This window comes from Sprattus sprattus, assembly GCF_963457725.1.
Source record: "Sprattus sprattus genome assembly, chromosome: 6".
In the NCBI taxonomy this organism is placed as follows: domain Eukaryota; kingdom Metazoa; phylum Chordata; class Actinopteri; order Clupeiformes; family Clupeidae; genus Sprattus; species Sprattus sprattus.
Window position 1 is genome coordinate 23,752,492 of NC_137925.1, and position 20,103 is coordinate 23,772,594.

General features: G+C 40.2%; 2 protein-coding genes and 1 long non-coding RNA gene across 3 annotated transcripts; all 3 read left to right on the forward strand.

Annotated features, from left to right (window-relative positions):
* The first annotated feature begins 217 nt into the window (after nt 1–217).
* slc25a43 (solute carrier family 25 member 43) lies at nt 218–6,000 on the forward strand. The gene is made up of 5 exons (XM_080841369.1): nt 218–605; nt 1,975–2,216; nt 2,327–2,499; nt 3,958–4,092; nt 4,655–6,000. The coding sequence occupies exons 1-5, from the start codon at nt 334–336 to the stop codon at nt 4,871–4,873; spliced, it is 1,041 nt and encodes a 346-aa protein (XP_080697495.1). The 5' UTR covers nt 218–333; the 3' UTR covers nt 4,874–6,000.
* Nucleotides 6,001–6,648: 648 nt separating this feature from the next.
* Nucleotides 6,649–9,629, forward strand: slc25a5 (solute carrier family 25 member 5). Its single transcript, XM_080840513.1, has 4 exons — nt 6,649–6,839; nt 8,358–8,841; nt 8,932–9,072; nt 9,175–9,629. Exons 1-4 carry the CDS (start codon nt 6,723–6,725, stop codon nt 9,330–9,332), a joined length of 900 nt encoding a protein of 299 aa, XP_080696639.1. The 5' UTR covers nt 6,649–6,722; the 3' UTR covers nt 9,333–9,629.
* Nucleotides 9,630–18,027: 8,398 nt separating this feature from the next.
* Nucleotides 18,028–19,964, forward strand: LOC308366809. The gene is made up of 3 exons (XR_013968694.1): nt 18,028–18,159; nt 18,537–18,679; nt 19,884–19,964. It is a non-coding gene; the product is annotated as an uncharacterized lncRNA (long non-coding RNA).
* Nucleotides 19,965–20,103: the final 139 nt, after the last annotated feature.

Below are 20,103 nucleotides of genomic sequence, written 5' to 3' on the forward strand. Positions count from 1 at the left end.
TCTCCCTTTTGCATCGCTTTGGACCAAAGCGTCTGCTAGATTGACTAAATGTTATGTAAATGTAAAGCATATCGGTGGTGTGTGTTTGTGTGCTCAGCTGAGCAAGCTGTTAGGCCCCTACTCCTCCTATAATTTTGTGTGTGGCAGTAGCTGCCCTGGCCAATCAGAATTAGCTTCTCTCTAGGTATGTGGTCTAACATCAGTAGTCTCGGAGAACGCGGCTGCTTCACACACTGAACTGTTCCATGTTTACCAGATACAAAACTCTACCTTTAATAAGTGTTGAGTTAGTTGGTGTATGTATTCGCACGGTAAATTGGATCAACGAGAATAATGGCAACTGTTAAAAGAGACGATAGATTGACACGCTCGCAGGGATCCCTCTGTGTTGGTTTTGCTGGGGTTTTCAGCAAAACGACAACTTCCCCTTTGGAGGTTGTAAAAATTGTAAGCCAAGTAGGCACTTTTCATAGTAAAAGAGGTTTTATTAACAGCTTTTTACTAATCTACCAGAATGAAGGTCTACGTGCGTTTTGGAAGGGAAATATGGTTTCCTGTCTTCGACTGTTTCCTTACAGTGCAATCCATCTGGCAACTTATAAGAAGTAAGTACACTGCATCAGGCTATCTAAATGTTTAACATATGTAGGCCGTAAATGTAACCGGTTGTCACATAGCCTATTTGTAACGTTAAACGCATGCTGGCTTCACTTATGCTAACAGAGCTAGCTAGTTGGCTAATTCTAGACTGTTTGTAAACAATGGGAGAAATGTCCGGTTGGTTGCTAAGGTAGCTCGCTCGTGTTTGGACTATTAATGGTAGCCTAGTGGGCTGTATTTGTTTTTAGTTTCACATCGGGAGATCTCGTGGTCTCTTCTATAATTTGTGAGCAACATTGGACGTAACATGGTTAATTTGAGCAATATTGAACTTTTTGGGAGGGGAACTAGTGACGCTTACGTTAGCCGAAAAGGGGTTACATCGATGTGCAATTTGTTTGTGGTTGCTAACGACCAGATTTTTAATGGTATGAACATGATAAAGTGTCAGTGCTCCTTTATTCTATACGGTGTGCACTTTCACCCTTACACTGTAGCCTGCGTTATAATGCCTTAACTACTCCGGCGAGATAGGAATTCAGTTCGTCAGTAGATTCATGTTCAACTTCCGTGCCGAAGTTTATCATCGTTCATCCAATGTGATGTGACTACGTAATCACGCTTAACCTTCTCCTCCAATCAGAAACATAGAAGTGTTGCCACACCCCTGCCGCAATCCATCGGGGCGTTTCAGTTGTCAGCAAGCTACGGCTCCTGGAAATGGGGTTTCCTTCCTGAGTATAAACTAAAATGGTCTGAGTGCTCATAGCCAGAGAAATGTCACGTGGCATGGAACATGTGTATACAAATCAGGCCCCGCCCCTCTGAATGTTCAGTACAGTATGTACCCGGAGTCTCGACGTGTGTCCTTTAGCCTTTGCCTATCGCTTCACACAAACAACTGTTAGTATCAAAACAGACGAACGAGCTGTAAAATATGGTCATAGGCTTAAGACAACTTTGTGACTGTGACTGGATAAAAAAAAAACAGCTTTCCCAGTGTAATGGTGCCTTCTATCTGTGTCAGGCCTTTACTTGCAGCAGCCTACATTTGTTAATTACATAATTGTTTTCATTTCTTTCAACTGTGGATAAATTGAGAAACACCTGATACTAAGGACCAAGATGTATGACGTCTACTGTGTAGATGATGATGCTTGCCAAGTCTTAAGAATTTTGCTGTGCTGAAGCAATTTGGTGCATGCAACAATAAACACTTTGACTTTGAAGATGCAAAGAATGTACAAAATGTTGTGAAACTGGCGTGTCCTGATCCATAATGATCTAATCATTTTTATTTCTGATAGGAAAAGATGTTCTCAAAAGTATAAAGCCTACTGCTTCATTTTATTTTAACCATTACATATTTTGCAGGATTGTCCACCAACATATGGATGGTTTGGGCCATATATCACAGTGGCAAGCCATGGTGGCTGGAGGCCTAGCAGGAATAACTGCTGCACTCACAACATACCCTCTGGAGGTGGTAGAAACACGTCTCATTGCCCAGAACTACAAGGAGGCGACCTACAGGGGTGTGCTGCACACCCTCTCTAAAATCTACCACAACGAGGGGCTCCTGGCTCTCTATAGGGGCTTCTCCCTTACTGTGATTGGTATGTCCCGATTCCTCTATAACAGTGTTAATGAATATCAGAGTATGCACAAGATTGTCCTCGCGGTATGAACAGAGATGACCCCTTATACTTGGTTTTTGTTGTGATAGGTGCAGCTCCATTCTCTATTGGCTGCTATGCAGTTTACGCCAACCTGGATAAGTTATGGCAGGAGTCACACTTTCGCTTCTCTTCTATGCAAAACTTCATTAATGGTTGCTTAGCAGCAGGAGTGGCCCAGACTCTGTCATTCCCCTTTGAGACAGTGAAACGGAAAATGCAGGTGGGGGAACCTTTTTATCACTTATGATTCATTTGGATTAGATTTGTCGATAATAAAGTTAATCGTGTGTGTGTTCTTGAGCTTTTATGGGTCAAAGGTATCAACGATTCTGAGGTACTTCAGCTGTAGATAAACTTGACTTGGCCATTGTAATGTTAAGGCCTTTCATTCACTTTCTGACAGACATATAAATGCTAATTTGCAATGATGTGCCTGTGCTGCAAGTGAGTAGAAACAACAGTGCGCCAAACATATATCTCTTTTGCAATGTTTCACTACATAGTTCCTGATGGACCACAGGCCTCACCAATGATGCAGTGCCAGTTTTCTCCATGAGATGGCACAATTCGGCTATTGCTAATCTCTAAATCATAGATGGAGTTACTAAAAGACTATTGTAACAAAACCTTTTCCTTTGTTTATAATTCTAATGAGGAAAAATGAAAAATCAGACACTAAATATTGAATAACTTTGTTTTTTTTTTCAAGGGGACAGGTTTATTCTTAGAATACGTTAACTGTGGTCAAAGAACACAAGAGGACATGCTCTATTATTAGGGACCACAAGGTGCTGTGGCAGCTGAGAATGTAGACACTGTTCAGGGCCTGACTTGCCATAGATAAGTTCTCCAAAGATAGGCTGGCAAATATCACACAGTAAATCGACAATGCCTCCCAGCTATCAAGGAACTCTTAATTGTATATACAAAGGTTCTAAATGTCTGATGACAAAGACAGTCCTTCAGTATAAAGAAAGACTTAGTGAAGGAGGGTTATCGTACAATGAAATAAGCTCAAGACCTTTACTCAGGTGCAAATCATGCTGCTGTTTTGGGGCAAACAGCAAGCTGACTCCCCCCTATAGATACAATAGAGAGAGATTTTAAGGAAGGCCTTGGCAAGGGAGTAGTTTTTGTCTCTGTCTTGAAACAAAACTGGTAATGAGACTGCCCATGGTTTTCTTAACTGTCTTACCCTTTTAAGAGCACGGAAGGCCTCGTGACTTGGTGTGTGGTGGGGGTGGGGGAAGGGCAGAGGCAAAGTCTCCTGTCACGCTTCTGAATGAAGTGACATTGCAAAGGGCACAAAGTGGAAGGACAGTGAAGCTTAACAGTGACAAACTTTTCCGTGTCTTTGGTAAAGCAATTATTGTAAGAGAAGTGAATTACAGAAGCATGTGGCTCTGGACATGACTCATGTGATGAGACTTGTCTGTAATTGGTTAAGTTTGAGTCAGTGTGCTGCATTCATTTTGTGCCAGTGCTGACTTGTCACTTCCCACAAGAAACAGCATATTTTTTTTGTCACAACCATCTCCATCACAATTACTCTAAAATAACTCTGGGGGAATCTATCACAGGAGAACCTGAACAGGCTGTTTTTATTTAACCTTCAGTGCAAATTCAAAATGTCCTACAGGATACTGTAATTGATCATGTCTCAAAACTTTTTTTTCAGGCTCAGAGTTCTCACCTGCCGCATTATGGTGGGGTTGATGTCCACTTCACTGGGATGTTGGATTGTTTCAAGCAGGTCATTAAAACCAAGGGCATTCTAACCTTGTGGAGTGGCCTCACAGCCAACATGGTGAAGGTAGGTCATGCTGCAGGGCCTTGTGACTGTGTGTGTGAGTGTTTGGGCTAATGGGTTTTGTGAATTGATTTATTTTGTATTTGAATCACATATATTTGTTTTTTGTTCAATTATTTATCAGTTGGATGTGTGTTTGCGGAATTATTGTACTAATTAAGGTTTGGCTGTAAGAATGTAATGTTCCAGCAGCTAGGGCTAGTTAAAATGGTTGGAAATATCTATATGTCTGGCACAATCTTTTTTTATGGTCAATAAACTTTCATTGTGAATACCCCTAGGACTTCTATTGAAAAAGCTCAACAACAGCAACTTATCAATAGAGTTGAATCAATTGACCTGGTTTAGATGTATTTTTTCAATTGTTTTTGCTTGACGTTAAAGTAGAATCATACTGCTACACTGACAAATAACTGTACTTCACATGACTGCTGTGATAAGGGAGCAGCATTTATACTTATACATTTGAAGTTACAAAAACATACAGCCTGCATATCCCATAATGTTGTATTTGTTTTGAATGTGAAGTGGTTGCCTAACAGTGTATTTTGTTTTTTCTTTCCAGATTGTTCCCTATTTTGGCCTACTCTTTACCTGTTTTGAGATGTGCAAACAGGTCTGCCTGTACCGTAATGGTTACATTGTCTCCCCACTGAGTTACAAGCTGAAACCAGGTGTGGACCAGAGTTTGGGCCCTTATGAGTTGCAGGAGGACAGACGCTACCTCAAAAACACAAAGTTCCAGTCACAGAACTCTTCTATAGGAAACCGTTGGGGAAGTTAAACTGGCATTAATCTTCCAGGACAAGTCTGCTGCTCAGTCATCACCCATAGACACTGTCTTGAATTTTAAAATGTAAAAGTATTCTGGAGTTCTGATGTTTTGAATGAAGTCGTTGTTACTAGGTTGGTTTTACTGCCTAGCATGGCAAATACTTCTGGTGCATCACCAGCAATATGTCTTGAAATGTATGTAGTGTTATGTCTTGATACCATAGAAATGTATCTAGGGTTATGTACAATTTTTTTAAAGAAATGCAGGCCGTCAAAGATTTGCACACCCCGGAGGCACAAATGATGTATTAATACCTCAGAATGTATGAATGCTCTGCATCAAATGTTAACAGAATAGTCCAGCTACAACAAGATTTCATTAAGGTTTTTAAGGACAATTTTTGTGGACCTCATACAGTTTATATGAAAGGCTATTGGACTGATCCATAATATGTGGGGTCCATACTCTTAAAATCCAAAAAGTATTTGGCCTCCATGACTGAAGGTGCCTGTCTGTATGTATTTCTTGTTCTTCATGGCAGTGTTCTTACCCAAATAGATATTGTGGATGCATCTGAGGACATGCTACCCAGATAGCAAATGTTGCTGTGTTATGGATCTGGCACTACAGGAGGCAGAGGATTCATTTAGTTATCTGAAGGTTGCTAGTTCAATTCCCCACTCCTCCTTACCAAGTGTGTAAGTGTCCTTGAGCATGACATTGAACCCATAACTGCTCATGATGTAAAAATGCAGTTTCCTTGTACGTCTGAAAAGCGTCTGTTAAATGACTAAATGTCAAATTATCTGATGTAAATCTTGAAGATCCACGCCAGATCAGTAGTAGATTCAACACAGTCACTGTTGCTCATTGAGTAAACTTAAAGGCCCTTAGAGCCCACCTCAAAAGCAAAACATTTTTACAAAAATGACATTGTGCCCTCACTGTTGCACTCCATTATGAAACTGATTATATTTAATGTCGGAGATGTTTGATAACTTTTAAATGTGTGCAAGACCTTTTTTTGTTATTGTTCATCACTCACTCTAACTTATTCATACAAATGTGTCCATATAATGTAATCTGCATTCAATCAGGGCAATACTGCTGATGATTAATGTATCTGTAATGGAGAGATTAAAACAGGTTTTGAAATTATTTGTCTTTGTCCTTTTGGTATTTTAATGGTTTAACCCTGATGAATAGGCTAGAATCCTTTTCAAATCACAAACTTTAGTGATCTTTGCTTTAAAGTTGCATTCATATCTGTCAATGCCTTTGTTTTCTGTTGTAATTCTTGATTATATTGTGATCCTACTGTGACCTTCCTCGTTACTGTTTATGGCTACTACCATGTTCACACGGATTAAAATTCACTGCGGGAAAAGGTTACCCCCTTTTCGAGATTTTAAAGCTACTTTGCAGCAGAAATAGTCTACCTTTTTATGACGTTACCTTCTATTTGTTTAACAAACAGCTTTTGAGGAACCAAATACACAGTTTTTAATCAAAGGGTAATTAACATGAACACAAAGAAACACAAAAACGTAACAGTCACTTACATTCAATCAGTAATAACACCATTGTGGTAAGCGATCAGTGGTGACTTAACTTTGGCTTCAAATCAAATGGAAGGTTGTAAAAAGCGTTTAGAATTCTCACCCTCTCCTATTATTCCCCGCCCATATCAGCGGAACGACCAATAACCTGAGGTCGCGTTTTGTCTCGCGAACTCAGGTCTTTTTAAATCAGTACAGCAACTTGTACATCGGCCATTTCGACTGAGCCGGCAGACCAGCCTTGTGTAGAGGCGGAGGAACGTTTCCCTGTCCCGACCTTAATTTGAAATCAACCGAAGATGTCGACCGACTCCGTCGCAATGTCCTTTGCCAAGGACTTCTTGGCTGGTGGTATCTCTGCTGCCATCTCCAAGACTGCCGTTGCTCCCATTGAGAGAGTGAAGCTGCTCCTTCAGGTAAATTTATGCCGGTAACCTGAGAATCCTGATTTTGCTAGCTAACGGTAACAAGCTAACGTTAGTAAGTCGTGCTAACGAATGTAATTGTTTGAAAAAATGCAAGTCTTGTTTTTTCATCAGCTGGCCTGTTGGTTATGGGCAGACACTGACTAAGCTACTTGGATTACTTGGTGGCAGTTTAATGACTGTGCCGTATCGCTCAGTTTGTCATTCAAGCGTCTAGAGGTGATGACTTTGAGGCATGTCGTTTATGTTCTTTGCTACGTTATCCCTAGCAAGCTAACAAAGTCCACCATTACGTAACACGAGTGGTTACTAGCTAATATTGGGTAAAATCATTTTAGAGTAAATTGGAATGGTTGTTTATGACAACCAAACCTAAATACAAGATTATTTTACTTTTTGCAATTATGTTAATCTTCACATGTATAAGAAATATACACGACTCGTGTATTCGTTCACGTCGGTCATCTTCACTAACGTTACGGAAGTTATCGTTTACGCTAAATTAATTCGTTTGTTAATGAGGGGTAGTGTGTTTGAATTTATATTTTCATTTCAACAATAAACCCTTAAGTGATTCTTTGTTAATGCATCACCACTCTGTCCTAATTTTTTTTTTATAAATGTATACGGTTTGTTGGGTTAGCACGGTAACGCCTCTTCTGTGAATGGCAACTAGCCGAAGTTGAAGCAGCTACGCTAACCTTAGATCAATTAGATACCTTCAACGTGATCCTTTCTTTTAGCGGCTGTAAATTGTGTAAGTCATTTATGTTACCGAAAACTCGTGACATTTATAACAATTGTCGTGATTTTCAGCCTGTCTGCTGTCAAGCTAGCTAGCTCACAAGAAGCCAAGGTCGTGGGAAGGGGAGGCCTCATTGTGTAGCAGCCTAGCCGGTTGGCTAGCGCGGTGATGGAACTAATTGTTCTCAACGAAAGGAATATGGGAATCTACCGTAATTCAGTTGGCAATCTGAATTTTGTTAATCTCACTTTACCGTTGATTCGTTGTAATCATGCCCTGTCGATAAAGGGGCCCGCCTCCCTAGTTTGACTTTGAAGATGCGCTAATTTCATTGTTTCGGAAGATGGTTGTCGTCTAATGTTAGCTTGTACTAGGCCAATGTTAATAGTTAGCCGGCCTAGTTGAAGGGTGACTCTTTTTCTACTCCCTGGTCAACGTTGATTTGTGCAGAGCACGAAGTGGGAAATGTCCCCTAGACCCCAGCCATCCTGTGTGCTTGTCGAGGATTGACCTCCATCTTGAGACTGCAAGGTGTAAAACTAGCTATCTTGGCTATATGCTGACCTTATGAAGTCCCAAGCATGAATATCCCAAGCATTTGTCTAAGTTAAGACACCATGGGATTTATCACAATAAATCCCATGGTGTCTTAACTTAAAGACAAATGCTTGGGATATTGACCATGCCAGTATTGGATGGAAACATTGAATATGTGTGTTTTTGCCTTCCTTGACTTATTGGCATGTGTTCTTGTTGTTTCATAGGTGCAACATGCCAGCAAACAGATCACCGCTGACATGCAGTACAAGGGCATCATGGACTGTATTGTCCGTATCCCCAAGGAGCAGGGCTTCATGGCCTTCTGGAGAGGAAATCTGGCCAATGTCATCAGGTACTTCCCCACCCAAGCCCTCAACTTCGCCTTCAAGGACAAGTACAAGCAGATCTTCCTTGATGGTGTTGACAAGAAACAGTTCTGGAGATACTTTGCTGGTAACCTCGCTTCCGGTGGAGCTGCTGGAGCCACCTCCCTGTGCTTCGTCTACCCTCTCGACTTCGCCAGAACCCGTCTTGCCGCTGATGTTGGTAAGGCTGGAGCCACAAGAGAGTTCACTGGCTTGGCCGACTGCTTGGTGAAGGTCTTCAAGTCCGATGGCGCCAAGGGTCTCTACCAGGGCTTCGGTGTCTCTGTGCAGGGCATCATCATCTACAGAGCATCCTACTTTGGCGTTTATGATACCGCTAAGGGTAAGGTTTTTTTCCTTCTCATGAGCAAGGTCCCTATATCTAAGTATTATATCTATTGTTTGCTATAATGCTATTTTTGGTCCTTTGCAGGTATGCTGCCAGATCCCAAGAACGCTAGTATTTTCACCAGCTGGGCAATTGCACAGTCTGTAACCGCAGTTGCAGGTCTTACGTCCTACCCCTTCGATACTGTCCGTCGTCGTATGATGATGCAGTCTGGCCGCAAAGGAGGTACTTGACAATTATATTCACACTGCAGTATTTCTATAGGAGACGCTTGTTCTGATCTATGCCCTTGGTGACCCTTAACATACTTTTTGTCTTGCATTGCAGCTGATATTATGTACACTGGCACAATGGACTGCTGGAAGAAGATCGCACGTGATGAGGGTGGCAAGGCCTTCTTCAAGGGAGCCTGGTCCAACGTTCTCCGAGGCATGGGCGGTGCCTTCGTACTGGTCTTGTATGATGAGTTGAAGAAAGTCCTGTAAATCCTTTTCTATGTCCACCATTAATGTTGTGAGGTGTCTGTAACATATCTTGTACATTTGGAAGGACCGTCAAATTCCGCCTTATTTATAGGGACCAACTAGTATGTCAGTACTAGTTGTACTGGGGGAATTGGTTTTGCTCTTTCATTTTGGCCCATTTTCTTTTCTTTCTGTTTGGTTCCCCCGATCACATTGTCATTCCCAAGATTAAGCAACTACACCGGGTACTGGAATCTGTCATTCAGCCGGCCTGTTTTTAGTCGTCATCACTTTAATAAAGGCAACCTACTGAACCTACTTTTGGATGTGCCCTTGTTTTCGTAGACTTAAAAGTGGATTGTAGCTTGACCAGGGTGACATTACCACACTAGTTTGTGTCGTATCCTATCCTAAGGTGAAACTCCAAACCGTGGTTGCCCTCCAAAAATATTTTTGGTACTAGGCCAAAGTCAGCTGTGAAGGCTTTGCACAGCCTGGGTGTAATCCATCTGTGTCTGTGGACAAGTTGACTGTAGGTATGAAGGGTAATGGATTTTAAACGCACTCTTGGACATTTAAATTTATCTGTAGCCACTTGTTGAATTGTTCGCCAGCAGGTAGTAGTAGTAATGGCGTGTGACTGAGAGACCGGGATTAACTGGCGTGAAGTGGATTACTTCCATCGTCTAAATATACATCTTATCTCCTATCAAGCCTCTTTCTGCGTTTAGCTTTGCAATAGTTTAACCTTTGCGTTGGATGAAAGTACTGCACAAGGCAAGATCTAGTCTATTTTTCTAACAGCTTTGCCGTTAGCGATCAAATCTTTCAATTATTCCGAATATTCAACCAAGGGGTAAAGTTTGTAAATATACTGTGCTGACGTGTATGGCCGTTGGGCAGAGCTGCTGGTAAGGGATGAATGGCATGCCGTTCTGGACACATGATCCTGGCAGCTGCACTACGCTGAATCCCATTCCCGACGCAATGGGGGATGTGGTCCCAGCCATGGTACCTGCTGGCTGGACTTAACCTAGCAAAAACTAAAAGACTGAAATTTGAGCCGTCGTGTCACCTTGTCAACATCACACCAACTATGGCTACCCGTGTCCTGAACTGTCGTGCATGAGTCCCCATGCAGTCTCTGGTGTCACTTGACATTGGACTAAGTGGTTCACTCTAGGAAGTTTCACTAGTACTAAAGGTTCTATTTGCCATTTACAGTAGATATCATATTTTCATACTAGGGCTACACCGTTTCCTTGTCGCACAGATCTTCCTTATACTGACTTAATGTTTGGATTAGTGAGTCAATTGGGATCAGCACACTTTCTTGAATGTATTGGAAGTGAGTTCTCTCCAGTAATGATTTGACCTATGGTATACATTATGGTATCACTGGCTAAATATGTGTAGTGGTTTTGCTGCATTTTAATTATTTATTAAGCAAAGCAACATTGTACCAAAACTTTATTTACAAGCAGAAAAGGAAACATTCATTTAAAACAAATCTTCAGTTACACTGATTTGTCTGTTTAACACAATACAAGTCTCATCTCACACAAAAAAAGTATGTTAAAATCAATTTTACCGTAACATGGTACTGTTGAGGGATTAATATATTACATGAAGTTTTAAATGATTCATATATTCACAACACATACACAGGCATGCACATGAGCAACACGCGAGTTTGCATATGCACAGAAAATCTCCATTTTTCCCTCTTGAGTAATGCACCACACACTATGAAAGGTTATGGATCAATTCTTCAATAGTTGAGCTGAGTGCACGCCGGATTCAGTCTGCTGTATAACCCATGGACACTACAAGGACTCGGAATTCACAGGAACACAGGTAATTAACGGCTTTCTTTCTGTATAAAACATGTAGATTCATGTCTAGCATCAAAAGGGAAATGAGGCAAATATGGCGCTGCATGACACGAGCACAAGTGCGGCAAGGAAGCATAACTACCTGTGAATCTTTTTTCCATTTACACTGGATTGTATTCACCCCAATGAAGAGTTGGATGTGCCACTTGGTTTGAACCAGCTAAAGTATTGCCAGGAGACCTCGCTTTTCGCAAAATCCTGAAATATCCAAGTTTAATATTAGCTATGCAATTCGTTTTTAAGATAAGCATACATTTAGGCCCAGATTGATATGTGCTAGAAACAGTAGCCTACAATCACTGAGTTGTTTAAATAAGTCTTTATATATTTGCTGACATGATTTTTCGCAAAAAAATGGAAATGTTGCGTGAACTCCGTGTCCTTGTAGTGTCCATGGGTAATGCAGCAGGTAGAATCCGCGTACGCTCTGCGGGTGGCGGACAGATAGCAAAGAACAAATCCTGCTGAAGGATCACATAGGACTGAGCCGATTACTCAGCAGTACAGTTAAAGGGACAAACCAACGCCATGTTTGATCCCATAACAATTTCCCCAAACTGACGTCGAATAAAAATTACGTTATCGCAGTTTTTGACGTTGACTCTGGTAATTGAAAATACGCGCTGGCTCAAGATGGCATGCATGGTGCGTAGCCTACACGTGTTGACCTCTTCTGTAATGTACGAGGGTGGTCGTCCACGATGATATAAACTATTAAAAAGTGTTGCAACTGTATAAAGATTATAGTTGCTATTATCTGTTCTCATCGCATCTAACGACAAAGCACATCGTTTCTGGTTATTTACAACGTTGATAATATGATTCGATATTGCTGGTGTATAGCCTAATTGTTTCCTCCCATTATAACGTAACGTTGTTATTATCCAAGTTGTTATGCAATCCCAAACTAGGTTATTAAGAACCGTTTGCAACATAACTTTAAGCGTGTTTTCCTTGCATATCCAGAAGTTCAATGACGAGACGATGTTTGGACATATTTGACAGTTTTTGTTTCCTGCATTTGGCCATCCAGGAATAATGTATAGCCCTGTGTGTCTGTTTATTTGCGTTTTACACGATGTGAGAGGGGTCAGTATGTAGACTTGCTAAGAGCATGCGTAGATTCATCAAAGATTCCTTAGACTATTTTAAAGACATAACTAAAAGAGCGACGTAGACGCCCTTACAATCTGTCCCGATTGAGCTAAACAGGTAGTAACTCGCCACCTGGCGGATGAATAATGACACTTCTACTAACATAGGGTGATTGCAGAGCATCATATAAATGTATTGCTTTATGTGATGATTTACAATTGCAAAAAAACGACACAATATCATGTCTGATATGTCTGATAATTTATAGATCCGTAGATGAGTTCTGGGTAGGTAATATTCCTCTATTTTAACTCATTCGACCTTTACCAACAGGAAAACATTAGGTCGTGACACGCCCCTTTATGCAGACAGAAAATATTTGGTATAGCAACCAGCTTACCTGTTATTTAAACCTTTCAAAAATGTATTTAAAATATATTAATTGGAATATGTGGTGAAAGAAAACTCATACATAGCCTATATCATGCATGCATATTATTATGTTTCAGTAAACCCACTAAAAACATTGCCCCTTTCTGTGTGGGTGGTAGTTCCAAGCCAACTTTCAAAAGCAAGAGCATGTTATGGCCAGGTAGCCTAACTTCAGCTTCAAAGTCCTTATCTGGTCTGCTACCACCAAAATTAAAGTTTCCTCCATTTTGATCCTTGAGCTAATCCGTGATTTAATTTAGTCAACAATGCTGATTGGTCAATTCCATACAATTCCAGCATTGTTTGGAAATCAGGCCTTGAAAGCCAACTAATAAACATTTGAAAACAATTCAGGTAGAGTTTGAGGAGCGCAATCTCTTATCCTACCACTAAAACTGCATTGGAACCGGCCATTTGTTGTGGGAGCCAATGATTTTTTTCCATTATTATAGCTAAATTACATAATTAAAAATAAATTAAAACATTCAGTATTGTTAAATTTCAGCTTCATTATTAAGGGTGAAAGTCAGGACAGGAGCAGTTCACTTGCAAGGGTTGCCGGATTTCCAGTTAGGTACACCAAGGTTGTTTTCAAAGTCAAGCAAGGATCCTTAATGGCTGCGTTTCAAGGATGCAACGTCATCGAATCCCACCATAGTCAACACTCACTCGCCCTGGTCGTAAAATATATATGTTTTTGACAGACACGATATCAGTTGGCAATTCCCTCCATACCTACTAGGGTTAGAGTTACAGTTAGGATTTGGCACTATAAATAAGTATGGGAGTTAGTCTCAAGGAATCAAAAAATGTACTAACAGTATCTAGAAGTTTGGGAGGACCCTCGGTTGTCTGGGAGATATGGCTGAGGTAGCACATGTATTAAACAATTCTATGTTGTCATGGTTACCATTACAACAGCTAGACTTATAACTAATCCTGTGGTATAAATGTGTTGAACTCAGGCTTACTCTTTCAGTTAACAGTAGCTTTACACACAACAATTTGATTTGTTGGACAGTTATTGAAACCTGACATTCAAAAATAAAAAAATCCCTACACTAAGCCTGAAAAGCTGTAAGCATATTCTCTGCATTGCAGAGTGCAGACGTTTTGCAGAACTTTCAGGGACTGTGCGTACAACACCTGTTGCAAAGGACTGTGGTTGATGTAGTGATGAGTTGCTGTTACCAGACCCAAAGAAGAGTTTGAAAACAGTCACATAATTTCTTCTGATGTGACTTGTACAGAGGGTAAAGTTAGTTTTGGTTAATATTACACACAGCTTACAATATGTCTTTGTTTCTGTTAAAACCCCAAGCACCTGAAACAATCTTATACATACATAGACAGACATGTAGAGCACACATCAGTGTCATGGACGGATTATGAAATCATGGGCCCCTGGGCCTGGACATCCCTTCGAGCAGATTTGAGTTTGTGTGGCAGTGTATAGCATGCCGACCACGCCTCCTCCCCTGTGACAAAGTTTTCAAAAATCTTTCATATGCAAATGACCCCGCCCCCTTCCCTGCAACAAAGTTTTTTCCGGGTAAAACAGGACGTCTGGTCACCCCACCAACGTCATGTAAAGGCTCTGGTTACGGGGGCCCCTGAGCTCATGGGCCCCTGGGCCTGGTAGGCCTGTTTGGTAATCCATCCCTGATCAGTGTGCTAGACAGAGAGACATTTTACGGGGATAACCTCTGTGGTGTCCATATGATTCAGTCTCTTAACTACTAAAAGGTAAATGATTACAGTAGGAGACCTGTGTTCTAGATTATGGTGTTTAAATGTTTTCTCATCATGGTGGTAAAAAAGACATTGCTATGGAGTTTTTAATCAAGAGTGTCGTCTTTCCACTGGAATGGAATAATCGGATGAAAAATACAGTACTAGGAGGTGGAAATATATTTCACAATAAATGATATGCCAATTTTGAATTCAAAGGCACAAAAATCGCATTACTATAGAATATTACGTTAGAAAATATAACATTTTCCCAATTTAAATGTGACTTCCTGTACAAAACATCTCCCTGACCAGTCTTCTGTCCAAATACAGAGATAGAGGCAGATAATTTTGTCGGTTGAACAGATACAGATAATGACATCTCTGTACACCTGTAGCATACATGTGTCGACTGAACTTCAGTGGTCAATAATCTTTTAATAATTTTACATTATTTACATTGAACTAGTTTTGTGACTTGTGCGAGTTTTGTTGAAAATAATGTTACCTAGTGTCTCCTTAAGAACTGTAACGTAAAGGTTGAAATGTCAAGAGAGAGTGCTATAAGGGCATAAAGGCATTTTTGTGAGCAACTTAATTTAAGATGCAACAGTATCTCCTGGCTGGTTGAATGTCTCCCTCTAGTGGTAGTTTGAGCTGATCACACTATTAACCTCAATGCCTATCATTTGTTTGTACAATAGGTACCAGCCTCACACGGGCACCAGACTACTGTCGGTACCTTACAGTGTGGATGGTGCCAAATAAATGCAGGTGCAAACATTAATACTCTCTTCATGGAGGCCACCCAGATAATATTTTTAGATACAGTATTTATTTATTAAGTATTTATATCTAGAATATTTATAGATTTTATTTTTTATATATTTTTTTTAATAATTGTATGTCTGTTACTTTATATGGAACTTGGTGTCTGAAATAAATAATACATAATATTGGGACTATCCTTACAACAGCACCAATAAAATGTACATGTAAAATAAATGTCAGCGCGCTCAACCTTGCTGGGTTACGCTATAGCCACTTTTATGGAAATGTTATTGTCAAATTTTAGTTTGCTAGTCGTTTTGCCTTTTTACACTTCTTGATTTGTTTCCCTTCCCCTTAACCGTTTTGTTACACTCACAGCCTGCCAGTCAGTAGTTTCCCCATTATTTTAGTTTCAATTTGATCTCTTCCAACACCAATCATATTCTTTAATAGATTTAGTGTAACATTTGTGTTTAGTTTTATTTTGTTTCATTGAACATGATTCCGTATTAATCTTTCTCCCTCTCTTTCCCACAACTGTTCACATTGTTTGGTTTTTCTAATAATCAAATGCAGTTGGTCCATATAAGGATGGGTGTAAAACGTAAATGTTATATTCCATCAGCCACACGCAGTGCTTTTTCATCTGTTGCCTCACACAAGTATAACAGTCGAACTCAAGCCTATGATAAACAGTGCATACGCTCTACTTTTTCTGTATAATTGAAGGGCAAGGTTCACAGTGAAGACAAAATGCAAAACATGGATGGAATGTGTTAGGCCTACATGGCTGTACCCTGAAAAACCGTTCAGGCACAAAGTGACTTGTTTAGCAAGGTACTGGACTGAACACCACACCGATGATATGGTGGCAGTGAAACACTCTTTGATTACTTTTAAGAGTCCCCAAATCAGTGAGATGATCTTGAATGGAGGAAATTATTATTTATGTATTTTCTGCTAAAGTTTTCTTATACTACTCAAACATAGTTCTGATTCTGATCGAGAGTTGTAATAACGGGTTATTGTTAGCACTTACTCAACTTACTGTTGGGCACAGCTCGCTTTAAATACAATATTTCCTTATCTTGTCGACCATGTCAGCTGAAAGTGAGTGATACTATGCTACACTTTATTTAAACATTATATCATAGTGGGTTAATCATAATATCTTTTTGAAAAACTGGAAAAAAAATAAAGACCTATACGATTAGCCAAATATATTACGGCCATACGTTAATGGCTCGGTTTTTTTTAAGGAGAGAAGAGGGGCGTTGGAGAGTTCCCCAGAGAGAGAAAAAACTAACAAAAAAACGCATCTCTTTTTGAGCCAATCACATTGACGCGGCAGGATCGACCCTTTCACTTTTAGCATATTTTTCTTCCGGCTATAGGTTACTCCTTACATTGTTGCATCTCTGTTGTTTACTGCGATGAAAGACAGAGACGATAAACTGAAAATGAATTTTAGTTTGCATAGAATAACAACAGATTGACTGCAGCGTGGAATTTGTCTTTTGTAAACGATGTACCTGAAGTGTATTCTCGTTGCCACGACTATTGGCTTCATATGGTATTTTTCAGATTACGGAGAAGTTACCTTCCAGTTAGGCGTGTTTATCTGCGTTCTTTTGTCACTTAAATTCTTCAAAAGGTCTGCTGAATGTAGTACACAGACAGAGGAGTTGGCTGAAAGTCCACCATCGCAGGTAACCTTCATACTTTGTCGTTTTTCTCAACTTCATAGCTACCAAATCACAACCCCGCTGTATGCAACATTGAGTCAACTAGTGACTTTTCCCCCTGCGAAGACGCTAAAATGCTAAATATAAGTTGGATTTGTTCGCTATAAAGTGCTACGGTGGAAAGCGCAAACAGAAAACTCTTCATGGTTCTTTATTCCAATTATAATTAATTATGACATTTTGAACCGTAATTTATTATTTGCACTCTCATTGAATTGATGTAGAAATGCTTTTCTCAAAATGACATTATCGGCGAGGTTTTAAGATGTGCGTAGTGTCTTTATGGAATTAGTGACGGAGGGGTTTGTTTTGGGCAAAACAAAGACTTTAGAATGTTCTTCAAATAGTACAGGGTGCCTGTATTTTTAGTTTCTGTGAAAACATGGGGGAGTTATGACATTCCCATATAGCCAACACAGACAATGATTGGGTTACTCTCACAACAACTCCTTTGGTAGGCCAGGTAGCACTGATGCCATGACCAAGCTTGTGTATGTAAACTTTAACCTAAGCACACTTCACTGGCCTATATTTATAACCAGAATGAAACAGGTAGAATGTGATAGAATTCCTCTTTATTACCAGAAAATGTGTAAAACATCAAACATCAATCCTCCTGTATTCTTCAGGAAAAACACGAGGAGAAAATCTGCAGTGGTGATAGGAGCAGTATAACTAGTTCCAAAGAGGAATCACTGCACGCCACACAATATTTCAATGTCAAGAGATCTCTTCAACAAGGTGAGGGTTCACAACACCCTATTATTACAAGCTTTTTGGTTTAACATCACTGTCAACTCACTGCAGTGGGAAGTGCATTGTCTTAGCAATGCTCTTTCTCGCTCTAAAAAGAAACCATCAGTGGCTATGATTTTTGTTCACACTACTTCCTCTGCAAGATATAATGCAAAATTCATGATTGACACAGGGTGTGAAAGTAAAATGGTGTTTGCTGTGTCTCCCAGTGTTTGAGTGTGCATACACCCAGACAGTCGTTCCTTGGTACCTTGTGCCTGAGCCCACTACCTGCCAACCTCTCCACGGAGCTCTCAAGACCGAGTTTGACCTGTTTGTGGATCGGCTTATCAGAAGGACACGAGAATTTGACCTTTGTTCTGCCAGTGTGGGCTGTATTCGCATCCTCACCCAACATCTGCATAATGCAAAGCAGTCTAAAGGGTGAGCTTGTTTTTAGCGGAAACCTGTACAGGATACCGTAACAATGAAGCCTTTCATCTCACCTCTAAGCTTAGTTTCAAACCTACACATTGAGATGAAGTTCTTCATAGATGTATAAACCATGTTATGGAAACGTTTTGGATTAGGTATTAAGTTTTGTCTGATTTTATGGCATGCGGTCAGTAAGCTCCATTTAATTGGACCCTTTAATCTATACTGGTTGGGACTTTAGACCTATTTAGCATCATGGATCTTGCTAAAGTCACATGAAACCTTTACAGTTGTGATAGTTTGGGAAATGTAATGCCTCATTTTCAGGGGCTCTGCAACTGTGTCTGTTTATCTCACACAAGTGCCTCTGTGACTGTTGGTCTCAGAACACCATTTTTCAGCTCCAGAGCCGAGGAGATGGCCGTCCTCAGGGTGTTTTCTGAGGCGCTTGTGCGGAATCTCCTCCCGGAAACCCTATGGGACCTTGAACTCTACCGCTGTATTTTAAATGAAGTACTTGCTGTGAAAGGTACAAATCCTCTTGATATTTCAGTAACCATGACAGGATAGGGCCATTAAGAGGCGGTAATCATTCACGCCATCTCAATTTGCAGTGCATTGCTGCATCCAATGGATGGCAAGCCCAGTTTAGTAGAAACATCTGACACGCCTTTTTGGAGAGACCCAAACGTAATTGAAAACATACCTCTTTCGCATGCCTTGGCTTGTACTATTGACTGTAGTTTAAGGAAATCCTTTTCAGTCCTGCTATCCCCACACTGACTACAGTATTTTGCCCTACATTCAGTTGTAACAAGCAATAGCTCCATAGTCAATTCTGAAAAGATTCTTGAAGTAATCAAGAATGAAGACAAATTCAAAAGTATCAAAAGTTACACAACTTGGCGTCAGATACTGTGCACCTGTCAAAAAGGAAACACTGTGTTTGAATTTGGGTAAGGTAACTTCCCATACCCTTAACCACATGGTATCATACTATTGTAAAATTGTTCCCTTTTTCTACTGATAGCCAACTGTATAGCTTAACATGGGTCAGAGCACTACATGTGAGTGTAGAAATCCAATTAGTTATGTTCTCATACATTCAGTTGAGAATTTTAATTAATTATTAAAATGTTTGCTGATCTTTTCAGTGACATCTTGTTTTTGAAGCACTTGATATAAAATGTCTGCTCAGCCACTTGGTAGAGTGTGCCTCGTGTTATTATACACTTTAAAAACAAAAGGAGAGTGTAGTGTACACTTAAATATGTTTTTTGAACTATAAACTAAATTATATCACCGACTGTGATGAAACACATCAATGCTGGTGTGACAAAAAATGGATATGGAATGGAAAATGGCTGAATACACCATCTACTGTTTAACAATACTATACAATATTGTTTAAAATCATCCAAGGCCAATGCTGACGTAGATTCGTCCGGTTGGTACATATTGGTCATCCGAACAGAGTTAACTCTCAGCCCCTTGTCCATCTTTTAGCATTTTTCAGAATTATGCAGTGGGTTAGGCTCAAAGCTGGGAAGTGAACTTACAGTTTAAATCTACTTCCCATTTAGATAGATAGATAGATAGATAATGCAAGTCATTATTATATATTCAACCAATAAGTAAAATAAAAATAATTTGTGGATTTGTGATAACTACTTTCTGAAATTCTTGTCAATATGTTTTTCGTCATTAAACTATCGTTTGTATTTGTGTTTAAGTGTTAGACCTGCTAGTGACATGGCTCTCCGACCCGGACAATCTTAACCAGCTGGTGGTGAGTCAGCTGGATGAAGAGGCGTTCAAGAGGTCTGTGGACGACCTGTGCGAGTCTGAGAGAGAGGACAGAGCCTCCTCCCCAGAGACTGAAGATGCTGGAGCGTACGTAACATCTCTTGCTATCTGTACCGTGTAGTAGCTAAAGGAAACCATTATGATCAC

Coding starts and splice junctions, on each gene's coding strand:
- slc25a43 (XM_080841369.1), top strand. CDS start 334: ATGGCAACTGTTAAAAGAGACGATAGATTGACACGCTCGCAGGGATCC. Junction 606..1,974: donor CATCTGGCAACTTATAAGAA/GTAAGTACACTG, acceptor CATATTTTGCAG/GATTGTCCACCAACATATGG. Junction 2,217..2,326: donor CTTCTCCCTTACTGTGATTG/GTATGTCCCGAT, acceptor TTGTTGTGATAG/GTGCAGCTCCATTCTCTATT.
- slc25a5 (XM_080840513.1), top strand. CDS start 6,723: ATGTCGACCGACTCCGTCGCAATGTCCTTTGCCAAGGACTTCTTGGCT. Junction 6,840..8,357: donor GAGTGAAGCTGCTCCTTCAG/GTAAATTTATGC, acceptor GTTGTTTCATAG/GTGCAACATGCCAGCAAACA. Junction 8,842..8,931: donor CGTTTATGATACCGCTAAGG/GTAAGGTTTTTT, acceptor GGTCCTTTGCAG/GTATGCTGCCAGATCCCAAG.